Source organism: Silurus aristotelis (assembly GCF_946808225.1).
Source record: "Silurus aristotelis genome assembly, chromosome: 21".
NCBI classification, from domain to species: domain Eukaryota; kingdom Metazoa; phylum Chordata; class Actinopteri; order Siluriformes; family Siluridae; genus Silurus; species Silurus aristotelis.
This window is the reverse complement of record NC_139594.1, coordinates 318,830-338,290: the sequence shown is the minus strand read 5'-3', so window position 1 is coordinate 338,290 and position 19,461 is coordinate 318,830. Positions and strand designations below refer to the sequence as shown.

Here is a 19,461-nt window from a genome sequence, read left to right as displayed (position 1 = left end):
AGGACAAACACACATCAGACCATACATGCCGCCATCTTGGAATAGATCTTCCAATACATTGTTGTCTGGGACAATGTGTCTTTCCACCGCTCTGCTCTGGTTCAGAACTGGTTTCAGCAACATCCACATTTCACTGTCCTATATCTTCCATCATACTCTCCATTCCTCAACCCTATAGAAGAGTTTTCTCGGCATGGCGGTGGAAGGTAAATGATCTCCGTCTCCAGGCTGAGGTACCCCGCATCCAAGCCATAGAGAAGGCCTGTGACCAGATGGAGGTAGCAGCAATGCAAGGATGGATTTGTCATTCAAGACGTTTCTTTCCAAGGTGTCTTGCTAATGACAACATTGCCTGCAATGTTGATGAAATTCTCTGGCCAGATCCAGCTAGGTAGAGAGACAATGTCTAGGTTTTTTTTTTTGTTTGTTTGTTTTTTACAGTAAACTTACAGTACAATACGTAAAGTGACATTTTGTTACAGTATTATGAATCTCCATGTCAACATTTTGGGCGTGTTAACAAATAAATGAGTTTGTTCAGTCTGCAACATTGGTCTTGTGTAGTGTTTGGTGAATTTACATTATATATGTATTTTATTGATGGTAGCCTACTTTAATTATCGGGAAGAGCACATCACAGCAGAGTGTAACTCGTGCAAACAGAGTATAGTAATGTGAAAATGTGTGTGTTTCATATGGTAACTGTCAGGAATCCCCCTGCCACGCCCTCTTCGGTGGCTGTCATACCTCGGTGCTTCAGGGAAAGCCCTGCTCCTTCACTCATGCGTGCCCCGCATCTCATCACACCGCCTATAAAAGCTCCACATTCACCTACACTCAGGGTCCGTTATTGTATGTTCATGTGTGTCTATGCACGTTCATGGTGGTATGCGGCTCTGCATATGCATCTCCCGCTACGTACCTTCTCCTCCCGGACTCCTCGCTCTCTCCACGGCGCACCTCGGACTTCCGACGCTTCTCCGTCGCTGCCTCCGCGCCACGCTTTGTCCATAATGCACAGTGGATATTATTTATGGACTGCCTTTTGCCGGATTATCCCAATCTCTGCGGGCATTTTGTTTTGGCTCTGCCTTTTGTTTATTAAACGAAAGCTCGTAGCCGTTTCTCGGTCATGCTCGGCAGCGCCACACCCCCTCGATGAAGTCACGGGACTCCCGGCTCGCTTCTTCAGCAACAGAGCTGAATAGGGGGGATTTTTAAGGAGCGTGGATAAATACGTAGAGTCGAATCCATCCAGGATTCTCCAACGGAGAAAGCAAGGATCGCATTTCACATTTCTCTACTGAGTGGGGAATCCCTCTCTCTTGCCAGAGAGTTGTGGGACGTGACTGATGGTAAGTTCGGGTCATGCGCCCGGTTCCTCCAGCTTCATACCAGGGAACTCAGGATGATCACGACTGATCTCCATCTCCTCTCCCCCGGTTCCGAGAGTGCCGTTCCACACCAGAGTTTCCTGGAGATCCCCGCCCTGCTTCAGGCCCTAAAGGAAAGCTCCGCTCAGCCTCAGGTTCTCCATGGGATCTCCACCATGCTCCAGGCCATCCAGGATGGTTCTGTTTCGCTCCAGATTCCTGAGGAGAGCTCATCTTCGGTCCAGGATCTCCAGGAGAGCTCGGCTTTGCTCCAGGATCTCCAGGAAAGCTCAGCTTCGCTCCAGGACCTCCAGGAGAGCTCTACTTCCCTCCAGAGAGTCCCCGAGAGCTCCTCTTCACGCCAGGGTCTCCAGGCGAGCTCCGCTCCACTCCAGAAAGTCCCAGAGAGCTTCTCTCCGCCCAAGGGGTCCCCCAAGCACACGATTCAGCTCCAGGACTGTTAAAGGGAAGTCGAACCCCTGCCCCCAGGCTCCACTGAAGGCAACGGCTCGCCCTACAGTCTCTCAGAAGGCGAGGCCACGTCACATTTCGGATAACGTCTCGCTCCTGAGCTCCGTCGACAGCCTCGTCTCATCCCAGAGCCACACTGGAGGGGACATAAAGCCTCCAGGGGCATGTAAGGACGGCCTGGCAGTCCCAAGGGCCTCAGAGAGGGAAAACACCAGCCCAGATTTGAAGGGAAACACCATCGCACGGCTGCACCTTTCCGAGGAAGATGCAGTGGATGAAGGCCCTGTGGAAAGCTCCATCGCCGTCCAAGGCCCCTCTGGCAGCCACAGGCCGTTTTCAGAGCCACCTGATCGGGATGTTGCAGGCCCAGAGACCTGTTAGGGCAACCCCACAGACCCAGGTTTCTCCTCTACAAGCGACGTCTCGCTTCCAAACTCCTCCCACGAACACGTCTCGCTCCCGAGCTCCTCCGAAAGCGACGTCTCGCTCCCGAACTCCCGAGCTTTCAGCCCGTGAGATCCATTGAACGCTCTACTGCTCTACACTCTAGTCTCCGGTCGTCACCAAGGACACCGCGCCAGTCCGGTTTGGTGGAAATAGCTCCGTTCCAGGTTTCTGTGGTGGATGTCTCCCCACCTCCGTTTGCCGCTAAAGACATCACTCCACGTCCAATCTCTGCCGAGGGCGTCACTCTGCACCTGGTTGCCGTGGTGGATGTGTCTCGGGTTCCGGTCTTCGCTGAGGGCATCGCTCTGCTCCAGGTCTCCGTGGTAGACGTCTCCCCGCATCCGATCTTCACTGAGGGCATTGCTCCGCTCCAGGTCTCCTTGGTGGACGTTCCAGTCGTCGCTGAGGGCGGCGCTCCGTTCCGGGACCCCGCTGTGGCCGTTGTCCCATTCCAGCTCTCCTAGAGGGTGGTCGCGCCGCCTCAGTTTCTTCCTGGCTTTCCCCAGTTCTGTGGCGGTTCCAGCCGGGGCCCCTTCGACCCTGGGCGACTGGAGGGGCCCTCCTCCGAGTGCCTTGTCACACAGGGCTTTCTATGGGTTGAGTGCGTCTGGAGCCTCCCCTTGGGGGGAGGGGGGTGCCTGGAATCCCCCTGCCACGCCCCCTTCGGTGGCTGTCATACCTCGGTGCTTCAGGGAAAGCCCTGCTCCTTTGCTCATGCGTGCCCCGCCCACATTGAGCCCATCGCAATTGGGCTTTACTGAGAACACCTGAGACGCATTTCAACCACTCATCACACCGCGTATGAAAGCCCCAAATTCACCTACACTCGGGGTCCGTTATTGTATGTTCATGTGTGTCTATGCACGTACATGGTAGTATGCGTCTAATTGTGTGTAGTATTTTGAAAACATGGGCCCTGTTTTGAAAATCGTGCTTCAGCAATCCAAAAAACTAATTAGGGGGTTGATACTGCAGTTTGAAGGATTTTGGTACAAAACCAGTGCTGATGGAAGAGTTTATTATTTTAAAACAGGTTTAATTCCCTCTGGAATGATCTGTTTGAGGAAACTTGTAGGTGAGGGATCGAGAATGCAGGTTGATCATTTTGATGAGGAAATAAATGAAATGAAGTCGTTCTCTTGAATAGGAGTAAAACTTTGTAATTGATTGATTGTTATAATGACACTGCTGTCTGCAGGGTTATTTATAAAATAGTTTGGATTTATTTTAATTGTCTGGATTTCTTGCCTGATGTTTTCAACTTAATTATTAGAAAAGTTCATGAAATCATTACTACCTATTGAAGAATGTTCTTCTGTGTGTGTTTGTGTGTGTGTGTGTGTGTGTGTGTGTGTGTGTGTGTGTGAAATCTTTGAACCAGTTTAATTTTATTGATCATCAGTTACATTTATGGTATTTGGTCGACGCCCTTATCCAAAGTTACGGTTACATGTCAACACAATGTGGGTGTGTGTGTTTGTGTGTGTGTGTGTGTGTGTGTGTTTGTATGTATGATTGATATGTTTTCATTATTAAAACAATGTTATTACCGACCAGGAGTTTAATATAATGTGTTTGACAGAAACGTGGATTAAACCAAATGAATATGTAGCATTAAATGAAACGAGTCCTCCTGGGTATAGTTACATACAACAACCCCGTCTAAATGGCAGAGGAGGCGGAGTCGCAGCTATTTGTATTTATATGTAAAACATTTGAAGTTCTTTACACCAACATAAAATATTCAGTGTCCAAAAGCAGGTCCAGTCAGTCAATTCCACTAATTATTATTTATAGACCCCCAGGGGCCCGACTCTGATTTTCTCATAGATTTTGCAGATTTCATTAGAGATTTAGCTACTTCTTTAGACAAAGCATTAATTGTTGGTGACTTTAATATTGATTTTAATAATCAGGAAGACTCCTTAAGAGCAGCAGTTGTGTCTATTCTAGATTTAGTAGGAATTAATCAGAATGTTATAGGACCCACTCATAGTGGAGACACACTCTTTATTTATTATTAACATTTGGATAAAAAAAAAAAAAATGTAGCCATAATTTCAGAGTCTAAAGTTATTTCAAATCATAATCTCATCTCTTTTAAAATCTGCCTCAGTCACTGCATTAGTACCTCACCACGTTACTGTGTTAAACACGTTCACCTCAACTACAGCAGCGAGTTTTATCAATAATCGTCCGGGAATTAAGACATTAAATAGATCTCCGTCTGACCCCGCAGAGCTCGACTGGGCCACTAAATACCTAGAATCAACGTTTCGTTACACTCTAGATGATGGAGCTCCCCTTAAGACCAAAATTTAAAAAAATAACCCAGGAGAAAAAAATCAGCACAGTGGTTTAATGATCATACACACACCTTAAAACAAACCACTCAGAAATTAGAACATAAATGGATGGCATGGAATAGCATGGAGTTCTAGAAAATCTCTTAGTGCTGCTGATCAGTATATTTCTTCTCCCTCATAGAAAATAACAAGCAGAGTCCTAGAATAAATAGGTAGTCAGGGAAGGTGAGACTGAGTGGGAGGAAGGACCCAAATGCAGGATGCCCCAGTGGTATGGAGAAAACAATATTTAATTAAAAAATTAGATAACAGAGCAATAGGGGAAAAGGCAAAAACACAGTTCAATAACCAATCCGCTTAACACAGGCAATGCAGGCAAAACCAAATCCAAAACATTCCAAAACCACAAAAAAGTCCAGAGTCCAAACCAGAACAAAGAAGGTAGAACAGAACAGGGATCAGGGTCAGGAACAGCATCAGAACCAGCACAAGCAGGGTGATGAGAGAACTCTCAGGGACTTAGCAAGCTGGTGAGAGAATCTGGCCCGAGCTAAAGTGTAGAAACACATGCAGCTAGAAGTAAATTTTCCGATTACGTAGCATCTCTGGATGGTGTTTCTGTTTCAGTGTGTACAGCAGTCAAAGACCTCGGTGTGATTATTGACCCGAGTCTTTCCTTTGAGTCTCACGTGAATAATATCACCAGGATCGCCTTCTATCAGAAATATTGCTAAAATTAGAAATATGATGTCGTTACAGGATGCAGAAAAACTAGTAGATGCTTTTGTAACATCTAGATTAGATTACTGTAACGCTTTACTGTCTGGGTGTTGGAGTAAGTGCAGAAATAAGCTTCAGTTAGTTCAGAATGCAGCAGCAAGAGTCCTCACTAGATCTAGAAAATATGAGCACATCAGCCCTGTTTTAATCATCTACACTGCTCCCAATTACATCTCACACTGATTATAAAATACTACTACTGACGTATAAAGCACTTAACGCTCTCACGCCGCAGTATCTGAGTGAACTTCTGTACCAGGATGATCCTCCATGCCTACTTAGATCAAAAGGTGCAGGCTATTTGTTGGTATCTCAAATAATGAAGACTCCAGCAGGGGGCAGATGTTTCTCTTATAAACCCCACAGTTATGGAACAACCTTCCAACCAGTGTTCGGCACTCAGACAACATTCCTGGCATTCAACACAATCATCCCTCAGCACCTGATTGAGAAGCTGAACCTACTGGGCCTAAACACCTCCCTCTGTAACTGGATCCTTGGCTTTCTGACTGGGAGACCTCAGTCAGTCCGGATCGGAAACAGCATCTCCAGAACCACCATACTGAGCACTGGGGCATCTCAGGGCTGTGTGCTCAGTCCACTGCTGTTCACTCTGCTGACTTACAACTGTGTAGCAATGCACAGCTCAAATCACATCATTAAGTTTGCTGATGACACGACCGTGCTGGAACGATGAGTCAGCATACAAAGAGGAGGGGGACCTGGTTAACAGCCTGGTGTGGAGCGAACAACCTGTCTCTGAACATCGACAAAACTAAAGGATTTCAGGAGAACACAGAGTGACCATTCTCCACTGAACATCGATTAATCCTCCGTGGAGATCATCAGGAGCACCAAATTCCTAATCTCACCTGGTCACTCAACACCAGCTCCATCACCAAAAAAAGCCCAGCAGTGTCTCTACTTCCTGAGAAGGCTGAGGAAAGCTCATCTCCCTCACTCCATCCTAACCATGTTCTACAGAGGGACCATTGAGAGCATCTTAAGCAGCTGCATCACTGCCTGGTTTGGGAACTGCACTCTGTCTCGGATCGCAAGACCCTTCAGAGGATAGTGAGGACAGCTGAGAAGATCATTGGAGTCTCTCTCCCCTCTATCATGGACATTTACACCACACACTGCATCCGCAAAGCAAACAGTATTGTGGACGACCACACACACCCATCACAAACACTTTTTACTCTCCTACCATCAGGGAAGCGGTTCCGAAACATTCGGGCCGCCACATCCAGACTGTGCAACAGATCTTTTCTCAAGCCATCAGGCTCCTCAACAAACAACTAAACTAAACTCTCTCTCTCTCACACACACACACACACACACACACACACACACACACACACACACACACACACACACACACTGTGTGAATAATCTGTACAACCCGGACTCAACACACATCCGTACTCACTTTGCACACACATGACTTCAGTACCACTCACATTACCTCACGTCATTACCATAAACTGTTTAAATGCTTTTTTTGCACATCTTTCCTGAACTGCTGCTATATTGCTCTTTTGCACATCTTTTGTTTACATTTTGACTACTGTTCAAGTTTGTTCACTTTGTCTTGTCACAACAGGTTTACTGGTGGAGCTATCTTGTGTTTTGTCCTGCTCTGTCCTGTGTAGTCTTACACTCTCTGGTGTCTCTTTGCACTGTTTGCACCAGGTTGCACACATGCACTTTATGTGGCAAGGACACTTACTAGTCCTTGGCCCTCTGTTTTCTGTTTCTTTAACTGTTTAATGTTTTATGTAGCTTTAGGGTTCTGGAGGAACGTTGTTTCATTTCAATGTGTACTGCGTCAGATATATATGGCTGAAATGACAATAAAAGATTCTTGACTTGGCAAATAACAATACATTACATTTAATTGAATTGACTCATACACATTCAGTCCACACTAATTATAAATAAAGAAAAAGATGAGTACATCAACACACACCTTTAAAAAGCACAGTGACTGATGAAACATGGAACAAGGAAAGCATTGATGATGTACAGACAGAGATTTTTCTTCATGGAGAATAAGGACAGGACACTTCACCCTTGTATCGATTACCTTACACACCATCATAATCAAGAAACTTCTCCAGGAAGCCTCTATCTTCTTCAAGCTGGACCTGCACAATCCTTATCACTTTACTGATGTCCTGAAAAAATTGCTCAATTGGTTCATCTTTGTCTACTTGCAAAGATACAGGCAGCATGTCAGAGTCTTTCTCCAGTGCATTCTGCAGAACCATTTGTATGTTAAGGCAGATAAATGCTGCTTCCATGTTTACACCACCGTGGTCTTGGGCTTTAACCTCTTAGCAGTATCCAGATGGATCGAGCAAAAATTAAGGCAGCTGCAGATTAGTCTTGCCCCGAGCCCCCTAAGCAAGTTCCTGGGGTTTTCAAACTTCTATCAGAGATCATAATGAATTATAGCTCTGTCACTGCTCCACTCCATGAGCTCACCTCCACCCGCCTGGAATTTGTCTTCTTCTTCTTCTTCTTCTTCTTCTTCTTCTTTTTCTTCTTCTTTCGGCTGCTCCCATTAGGGGTCGCCACAGCGGATCATCCGTCTCCATACCACCCTGTCCTCTACATCTGCCTCTTTCACACCAACTACCTGCATGTCTTCCCTCACCACATCCATGAACCTCCTCCTTGGCCTTCCTCTTTTCCTCCTACCTGGTGGCTCCATCTTCAGCATTTTTCTACCAATATAATTCATGTCCCTTCTCTGCACATGTCCAAACCATCTTAATCTCGCCTCCCTCACCTTGTCACCAAAACATCCTACATGTGCTGTCCCTCTAATAAACTCATTTCTAATCTTGTCAATCCTCGTCACTCCCAACGAAAACCTCAACATCTTCAGCTCTGCTACCTCCAGCTCCACCTCCTGTCTTTTACTCAATGCCACTGTCTCTAATCCATACAACATCGCAGGTCTCACCACAGTCCTATAAACTTTCCCTTTCATTCTTGCAGATACCCTACTATCACAAATCACTCCTGTCACTCTTCTCCACCCACTCCACCCTGCCTGCACTCTTTTCTTTACTTCTCTAACACACTCTCCATTACTTTGCACTGTTGACCCCAGGTACCTGAACTCCTCCACCTTCTCCACCTCTTCTCCCTGCAACCGCATCACTCCACTGCCCTCCCTCTCATTCACACACATGTACTCTGTCTTACTCCTACTGATTTTCTTTCCCCTTCTCTCAAGCGCATATCTCCACCTCTCCAGGCTCTTCTCAACCTGCTCTCTACTCTCACCACAAATCACAATATCATCTGCAAACATCATAGTCCAGGGAGACTCCTGTCTGACCTCGTCCGTCAACCTGTCCATCACCACTGCATTCAGGAAAGGGCTCAGGGCCGATCCTTGATGCAGTCCAACCTGAACCAGTCTGTCGTACCTACTGCACACTTCACTGCCGTCACACTGTCCTCATACATGTCCTGCACCACCCTCACATACTTCTCTGACACACCTGACTTCCTCATACAATACCACAACTCCTCTCTCGGCACCCTGTCGTACGCTTTCTCTAAATCCACAAATACACAATGCAGCTCCTTCTGTCCTTCTCTATACTTCTCCATCAACATCCTCAAAGCAAATAAGGCATCTGTGGTGCTCTTCCTCGGCATGAAACCATACTGTTGCTCACAGATGGTCACCTCTTCTCTCAGCCTGGCTTCCACTACTCTTTCCCATAACTTCATGGTGTGACTGATCAACTTTATTCCCCTGTAGTTACTGCAGGTCTGCACATCTCCCTTATGCTTAAAGATCGGTACCAGCACACTCCTTCTCCATTCCTCAGGCATCCTCTCCCTCTTCCAGAATCCTGTTAAACAATCTGGTTAAAAATTTCACTGCCATGTCTCCTAAACATCTCCACGCTTCTACCGGTATGTCATCTGGTCCAACCGACTTTCCATTCTTCATCCTCTTAATCGCTGCTCTCACTTCCTCCTTACTAATCCTATCTACATCCTGCTTCACCAACTCCACATCCTCCAACCTTCTCTCTCTCTGATTTTCCTCATTCATCAGCTGTTTAAAATACTCCCTCCATCTTCTCAACACACTCTCCTCACTAGTCAACACATTTCCCTCTCCATCCTTTAGTGCTCTAACTTGCAGTACATCCTTCCCAGCTCGGTCCCTCTGCCTGGCCAATCGGTATAAATCCTTTTCTCCTTCCCTAGTGTCCAACCTCTTATACAGCTCCTCATATGCCTTTTCCTTGGCTTTCGCCACATCCCTTTTAACCTGCTGCCGCATCTCCTTGTACTCCTGCCTACTTTTCTCATCACTCTGTCGATCCCACTTCTGTTTTGCCAACCTCTTTCCCCTAATGCTCTCCTGCACTTCCTCATTCCACCACCACGTCTCCTTGTCTTGCTTTCTATTTCCAGATGTCACACCAAGTACTTTTCTAGCTGCCTCCCTCATCACTCCTGCAGTAGTTGCCCAATCATCCGGCACCTCTTCACCACCACCAAGCCCCTGTCTGACCTCTTCCCTGAACCTCACACTACACTCTTCCTCCTTCAGTTTCCACCATCTTATTCTTCTTTCAATCCTTACTTTCCTCCTCTTCTTCTTCGCCTCCAAAACCATCCTACAGACCACCATCCGATGCTGTCTAGCTACACTGTCCCCCGCCAACACCTTACAGTCTCCAATCTCCTTCAGGTTGCATCTCCTACACAGAACATAATCCACCTGTGTGCACCTTCCTCCACTCTTATACGTCACCCTATGATCCTCCTTCTTCTTAAAATACGTGTTCACCACTGCCATTTCCATACTTTTAGCAAAATCTACCACCATCTGCCCTTCCACATTCCTCTCCTTAAAACCATACCTACCCATCACCTCCTCATCACCTCTGTTCCCTTCACCTACATGCCCATTAAAGTCTGCCCCAATCACCAATCGTTCTTTCCTAGGTACACCATCTACCACTTCATCTAATTCACTCCAGAATCTTTCCTTCTCCTCCATCTCACAGCCAACTTGTGGAGCATAGGCACTGATGACATTTATCATCATCCCTTCAACCTCCACCTTCACGATCATCACCCTATCAGAAACTCTCTTCACCTCCACTACACTCTTACTGTACTCTTCCTTCAGAATCACCCCTACACCATTTCTCTTCCCCTCCACACCATAATAGAACAGTTTAAACACCTCCAATGTTCCTGGCCTTACTCCCTTTCCACTTGGTCTCCTGAACACACAGCATATCTACCTTTCTCCTCTCCATCATATCAGCTACCTCTCTCCCTTTACCTGTCATAGTACCAACATTTAAAGTACCAACCCGAACCTCTACTCTCCTACACTGCTCCTTTTCCTGCCTTTTCTGTCGACGTCTTCCTCCTCTCCTTCTCCTCCTTCGGCCAACAGTAGCCCAATTTCCACCGGTACCCTGTCGGCTAACGATACCTGTGGCGGTCGTTGTTAACCCGGGCCTCGACCGATCCGGTATGAAATTCTCATTTGTGATCGGCATATTTGATTTGGCACATGTTTGAATTTGTCTATATGACCAAAATTAAGAATGCATTTAACTGGCCCAAACTCCTGTTCTGACCCTTTTTCTTTGAGGTGGATGCTTTAAATTGAGTGTGAATGGTCCTCTCCCAAAAAAATGGCAGAGATAATTAAATTCATCCATACGCATTCTTCTCAAGCCATCCAAATCCTGCTGAGCAGAATTACGTCATCAGAAAATGCAAACCTCTCTTCATCAAGCTAAAAAAAAATAAAGGCACTGGTTGGAGGGCCCCAATTAGTTTCATCAGTCAGGACAGTTGGGGACTATGCTTTATTGACTAAATTTCGCCCTGTCTTATCACTCTGGTTCAAAGAATGCCAAGCCTGATGGCCTCTCCTGGGCATCAAAAGATGGGTCCAGCAAGCTACAACCGTCCTTTCAGTTCCTGACAGTTGTGTCGATAATGTTCTACCCAGATCTCCACAATAAATTGCCAATTTCTGGAAGGAGTTCTGATACCTATTGGGAACATTTACATTTAAATTTGCAGCATTTAGCAGACACTCTTGTAAAGAGTGACGTACAAAAGTGCTTTGAGTCTCTAGCAATTAGTAAATCTACACAGGTACACTAGATTACAAACTTAAAATAAATCAGACTACAACCCTTAATTTTTACAAAGCAAACTTGAAAAGTGCTAATTTATGTGTTTCAGAAAGAGGTAGGTCTCCAACCGGTGCTTAAAGAAAGTCAGGGGAAATTCATAGTACTTACCTTTAATTCTAAGAGAAGGTGGTTCCAGTCGAGCAGTGCTGGAGGATCTCAGACAGCGTGGTGCAGTGTGAGGTGTGATGAGGTCTATAAGGTAAGATGGTGCTGGTCAATTTTTGGCCTTGTAGGCAAGCATCAGCGTTTTGAATCTGATACGTGCAGCTACTGGAAGCCAGTGGGGTGGGGTGGGAGAACTTAGACATATTGGACACAAGTCGTGCAGCTGCATTTTGGATCATTTGCAGTGGATGAATAGCGTTCAGGGGAAGACCTGCCAGCAGAGAGCTGCAGTAGTCCAGTCTCGAAATGACAAGAGACTGAACAAGAACCTGGGCAGCCTGTGTGGACAGAAATGGTCGAATCCTTTGGATGTTGTAGAGAAGAAATCGACAAGAACAAGCCACATTAGCAACATGTAAGGAGAAGGACAGTTGATTGTCCATAGTTGCCCAAAGGTCAAGGAAGATAAGTACAGATGACAGCTTGGCTGACCAAGCAGCATGTACTTTCTCAGAAACAGCCAAAAGGACAGGATAATGGTCTGCAGTTTTTGATGTCTAATGGATCCAGAGCAGGTTTCTTCAAGATGGGAATTGCTTGAAGGTAGTTGGCACATAGCCTGATGTTAAAAGACCCGTTGATAATTGTGGAGATAAAGGGCAGGAGATCTTGTGAGATAGTCTGAAGTGTAGTTAAAGGGATTGGATCCAGAGGGCAGGTGGTGGGATTGCACGATTGGATGACTTGCAGTATCTCAACTTCTGTCCCCTGACAACTCTTTTAACAACAGGGGACCAGCATCACTTGACAGGACTACAGTACTTGCCAGAGAAACTAGAATTAAAGGGACTTTCATCCACATCCAAATGTTCGCTCAGATACTGCTGTGTGAGACCATTCAGTGCTTTGTATGTCAGTAATAGTATTTTACTGAACAATGTGAGATTTACCAGAAAGTAATGCAGACATGAGGGATCTCTGGGATAAGATATGCCACCACTCCACCATCAAAAAAACCTGAGTAAACATGTGAGAGTGAGGAGACGACAGCATACAAATGTCCCAGTTCACCAAACACTCCATATCCATGATCCCTCCAGATCTGCTACTTTACCTCACAAACACCTACTGACTAAAGACTCCACTAAATAAATATGTGTTCAGCCTCGACTTAAACACTGAGACTGTGTCTGAGTCCCGAACACTGATTGGAAGGTTCAGGTTGTACAGTTCAGGTTGTACAGTTCAGGTTGTACAGTTCAGTAACGCACAATTGAGTGAGTGTGTGTGTGTGAGTTTCAGTTTAGTTCTGTGTATTGAGGAGCCTGATGGCTTACGGGAAAAAAACTGTTGCACAGTCTGGATGTGAGGCCTGAATGCTTTGGAACCGCTTTCCTGATGGCAAGAAGGTGAAGAGTGTGTGTGAGGGGTGTGTAAGGAGTGTGTGTGTGAGGGGTGTGTGGGGTCATGCACAATGGAGAGTGACTCCGATCTTCTCAGATGTCCTCACTATCCTCTGTAGGTCTTGCGATCCGAAACGGTGCAGTTCCCAAACCAGGCAGTGATGCAGTCACTGCATTTAAAGCAGTGCATTCAAAGCAGTCCTGCAGAGCAGAGGTGGCTCCTGCTGGCCAGGTTTTCACCTGTTTCAGAACCGGTTTAGAGCGCCTGCTGATTGGTCTGTATGCTGGAATTAGCATGGGGGCAGGGTTCCGCATGATACGCACCGGGGATGTTCATGTAAACAAGATCCAGCGTGTTCGCTTCTCTCATTGCAAAAAGTCCACATGCTGATGGAGTTTAGGAAGCACAGTCCTGAGATTTGTAAATCTCCGGCGACAATAAACAATCCATCGGGGCGAGCATTCTGCAGGTCGCTAATAGCACCATAGAGTTTACACAGTGCCTCCTTAGCATTAGCGCTGGGAGGAATGTACACTCCGACAATTAAAACAGTGGTGAATTCCCGTGGTTAATAAAATGGTCTGCATCTTACAGTCACGAACTCCACTAGTGATGAGCAGTAGCGTGAGACAAGCACAGAGTTCTTGCACCAGTCCGTGTTGATATAAACACACACGCCACCACCGTGACTCACTGCACAGAGCTGCGTTTCTGTCGGCTCGAAACACGGTTAATCCATCTAGCTGGATGGCGGCGTCCGGAACTCTGCTGCTGAGCCATTTCTCTGTGAAAACAAAGACGCAGCAGTCTCTGAACTCTCGCCGTGTGGTCCGCTGGAGCCGGATGTAATCAAGTTTATTGTCCAGGGAGCAGACGTTTGAAAGAAGAATGGACAGGAGTGCCGGCCGGCAAGGTTAGCATTTAGCCTAGCACTGACACTCACCCGCTTACCACACTTCCACTTCCTCGAGCAGTGCTCCCAATGTCCCCTCTCCTGGCCACCAACATCAGGTGACACCGAGGGCTGGGGGCCTGGTCTTTGTGGCTGAGGTTGCAGCAAGCCAAGGTCACGAAGGTTATTAATTACATCATCATGCAGATTAGTGGTTGCATGATTCCTGTACAGTAACAGCTGTCTCTGGTGTCCATATATTGTAAAAAGTCAGGCTAAATATGGTAAAAGCTTAAAAAAAGGTGTGTGTGTGTTTGTCGGGTTCCGGACATTTTTGGGTTGTTGTTTTTGCTTTGGCCACCTGATGCCGCCACTGGGCCCCTATCCCCTACTCCCTAGCCCCTAACTGTTTAATGTCTTCCACCTGCTTCTTGTTAGTGTTGTGTATTTAAATTTCCGCTTTTGCTTTGGTCCTCGTTGGTTTATTATATTTGTGTTGGTATGTTTGTCTTTATTTTTTGTCTATATTGGGTTTGGTATTTGTCTTTCCTTATATTTGTTGTCAGTTTGGTGAATCTTTCTATTGATGGTTGTTTGATTTCTTTGAGTCTTCTGTTTTCCTGAGTCTCCTGGCTTCTCCGGTTTCTTTGTTCCTTTTTTTACATTACTTACATTTAAATTAGTCTTGTTTTATTATTTTGTTTTCACAACCCACTGTGCCCGTGTTCATTTTTGGTTCTCTTTTCTCAAGCTGGTTTTTGGAATTATTTTCATTAAAAGAAATCATTGAACATCTCAAGTGTCTCTGCAGTTGGGTTCCAACAATCCCAGTGGCAAACCGCTAGTGTCTGCCACTTGCTCTAGTGACCTGCGTTTGAGACCCGCTCTTGAACGTGTGTGTGTGTGTGTGTGTGTGTGTGTGTGTGTGTGTGTGTGTGTGTGTGTGTGTGTGTGTGTGTGTGCGCGCATGATTACATTATCTGATAAACATGGCCTGATCTGGAGTATTTTCAGGTGCACAGCACCTCCCTATGGAGACACTTGAATCTTAGATTTCTTAATTTTACATGGTCATTGTTTAATTATTAATTTCCTCTCATTGGCATAGAAGTTGATTTGAGTATTACAGTAAATGTTTAAGCAAGGTCTCCTGTTTACAGGTTTTTTTATTTTCACCTTATGGCTTCATCTTGAATCAAAGAGCTGTCTATGGGAGAAGAGCAAACATTCTGAAGAGAAGAGGAAAAAAAATCATTACGTCCATACACTGGTATAATGGTGTCCTCACCACCAGACATGAAGCATAATCCAAGGCAACCATCAGCAGCAGAAGACAGAAGCTTTGAGAGCCATTAGAAAGGAAAAAAAGACCCAAATGAACAGCCAGTAACATCACTTACAATCTCCACAGGACAGTGGTGAAGGTCTTAACTCCACCAAGAAAACCTTAAGAGCAGAAACATAAAGAAGATATTAGCCTCTCATCAGAAGACTCAGAAGACCAGACTGGAATTTACAAAGAAAGACAGAGGACAGAGATGATCCATAAACGCTCCATCTCACCATTCTTAATATCTGCCTCACTCCTAGCGTATGAATCTACATTATCATCTTAAACACACATTCACGTCAACTACTGCAACAAGTTTGATTATTAAACTCCTGTAGTTATCAACAATGAATGGATCATCGTCTGACCCAAATAAACTCAATCAGGCTACTGAATGGCTGGAATCTAAATTCTGCTACACTTAAGATAATGTAGATCTGTAGAGAGTAAAATTAGCACAGTGATCTAATCATACGCGCACCTTAAAACAGGCCACGCGGAAATTAGAACGTAAATAGAATTAAACCAGTTTGTCAGTATTTCAAAAAGCATGGAAAGAAAATCTCATGAGTTCCAGAAAAGCACTTAGTGCTGCTGATCAGAATATTTAGACTTTAATATCAAATATATAATATGACTATGTACAATAACATATATGTGTAGTGGGTCTTGTTTCAAACAGGATTATCAGAAATAATGAAATATTGCACAAGTTATACTAATAACTGCTTACCACTACTACCACTTCCACTACTACTACCACTACCACTACTACTACCACTACCACTACTACTACTACTACCACTACTACTACTACCACTACTACTACTACCACTACCACTACTACTACTACCACTACCACTACTACTACTACTACCACTACTACTACTACTACTACCACTACCACCACTACTACTACTACTACCACTACCACTACTACTACTACCACCACTACTACTACTACTACCACTACTACTACTACCACTACTACTACTACCACTACCACTACTACTACCACTACCACTACTACTACTACTACTACTACTACTACCACTACTACTACTACTACTACTACCACTACTACCACTACCACTACCACTACTACTACTACCAATACCACTACTACTACTACCACTACCACTACTACTACTACCACTACTACCACTACCACTACCACTACTACTACTACCACTACCACTACTACTACTACCACTTCCACTACTACTACCACTTCCACTACTACTACCACTACCACTACTACTACCACTACCACTACTACTACTACCACCACTACTACTACTACTACCACTACTACTACTACCACTACTACCACTACCACTACCACTACTACTACTACCACTACTACCACTACCACTACTACCACTACCACTACCACTACTACTACTACCACTACCACTACTACTACTACTACCACTACTACCACTACCACTACTACTACTACCACTACTACTACTACCACCACTACTACTACTACTACCACTACTACTACTACCACCACTACTACTACTACTACCACTACTACTACTACCACTACTACCACTACTACCACTACCACTACTACCACTACCACTACCACTACTACTACTACCACTACCACTACCACTACTACTACTACCACTACCACTACTACTACTACCACTACTACCACTACCACTACTACTACTACCACTACTACTACTACCACCACTACTACTACTACTACCACTACTACTACTACCACCACTACTACTACTACTACCACTACTACTACTACTACTACTACTACCACTACTACTACTACTACTACTACCACTACTACCACTACCACTACCACTACTACTACTACCAATACCACTACTACTACTACCACTACCACTACTACTACTACCACTACTACCACTACCACTACCACTACTACTACTACCACTACCACTACTACTACTACCACTTCCACTACTACTACCACTTCCACTACTACTACCACTACCACTACTACTACCACTACCACTACTACTACTACCACCACTACTACTACTACTACCACTACTACTACTACCACTACTACCACTACCACTACCACTACTACTACTACCACTACTACCACTACCACTACCACTACTACTACTACCACTACCACTACTACTACTACTACTACCACTACCACTACTACTACTACCACTACTACCACTACCACTACTACCACTACCACTACCACTACTACTACTACCACTACCACTACTACTACTACTACCACTACTACCACTACCACTACTACTACTACCACTACTACTACTACCGCCACTACTACTACTACTACCACTACTACTACTACCACCACTACTACTACTACTACCACTACTACTACTACCACTACTACCACTACTACCACTACCACTACTACCACTACCACTACCACTACTACTACTACCACTACCACTACCACTACTACTACTACCACTACCACTACTACTACTACCACTACTACCACTACCACTACTACTACTACCACTACTACTACTACCACCACTACTACTACTACTACCACTACTACTACTACCACCACTACTACTACTACTACCACTACCACTACTACTACCACTACCACTACTACTACTACCACCACTACTACTACTACTACTACCACTACTACTACTACCACTACTACCACTACCACTACCACTACTACTACTACCACTACCACTACTACTACTACCACTACTAGTAGTTCCGCTTCTAGTAGTTCCTAGAATAGCAAAGTCCACTAAAGGCGGTAGAGCATTTTCACATTTAGCTCCTAAACTCTGGAATAGTCTTCCTGACAGTGTTCGGGGTTCAGATACACTCTCCCAGTTTAAGTGCAGATTAAAAACATATCTTTTTAGCAAAGCCTACACATAATACACATCACACACATCACATCACAACCTTGTGCTCCAGAACATCTGATCACATGCACATTATCAACTTGTGCTGTTAATATCATGAACAGCAGCTACGCTAATTCCTCTCCACTGCTTCTCTTTCTCTCCCCATCCCGAGGCTTCCTGAGGTTTGGCCAGCTCCAGTCACGTCCCACCTCGTGAAGATTATGGACCTATGGATGATCATGGAGAAGTAGATGCCGAGTGTTTAAAGGCCCTGGCATGGAGAAGCTGATGCTGGATCTATGATGATCACAAATTGTTCTGTATTGTTGAAAGATTTATGACCAAACTTTTGATGTCACCCATATGAGGATGGGTTCCCCTTTGAGTCTGGTTCCTCTCAAGGTTTCTTCCTCATATCATCTAAGGGAGTTTTTCCTTGCCACTGTCGCCACGGCTGCTCATCAGGGACAAACGCACACCATTCACCTTCACTGTTGTTTTCTGTAAAGCTGCTTTGAGACAATGTCTGTTGTGAAAAGCGCTATACAAATAAACTTGACTTGACTTGACTTGACTTGACTACTACCACTACCACTACTACCACTACCACTACCACTACTACTACTACCACTACCACTACTACTACTACCACTACTACCACTACCACTACTACTACTACCACTACTACTACTACCACCACTACTACTACTACTACCACTACTACTACTACCACCACTACTACTACTACTACCACTACTACCACTACTACTACTACCACTACTACTACTACCACCACTACTACTACTACTACCACTACTACTACTACCACTACTACCACTACCACTACCACTACTACTACTACTACTACCACTACTACCACTACCACTACCACTACCACTACTACCACTACTACTACTACCACTACTACCACTACCACTACTACTACTACCACTACTACTACTACTACTACTGCCACTGCCACTACTACCACTACTACTACTACCACTACCACTACCACTACTACTACTACCACTACTACTACTACCACTACTACTACTACCACTACCACTACTACCACTACCACTACCACTACTACCACTATCACTACTACCACTACCACTACTACTACCACTACTACTACTACTACTACCACTACTACCACTACCACTACCACTACTACTACTACCACCACTACTACTACTACTACCACTACCACTACTACCACTACCACTACTACTACTACCACTACCACTACTACCACTACCACTACTACT

At 45.0% G+C, this 19,461-nt stretch overlaps 1 protein-coding gene across 1 annotated transcript in view; it reads right to left on the bottom strand.

Moving 5' to 3' along the window:
• Positions 1-15,175: 15,175 nt before the first annotated feature.
• LOC310716610 (uncharacterized protein) overlaps positions 15,176-19,461 on the bottom strand; it is a gene marked incomplete at both ends in the record, with an annotated part of 19,076 nt that continues 14,790 nt past the window's right edge. The window contains one exon of the mRNA XM_083523894.1: positions 15,176-15,219. Coding sequence (XP_083380020.1) covers positions 15,176-15,219 — 44 coding nt within the window. The remainder of the gene's footprint in view (positions 15,220-19,461) is intronic.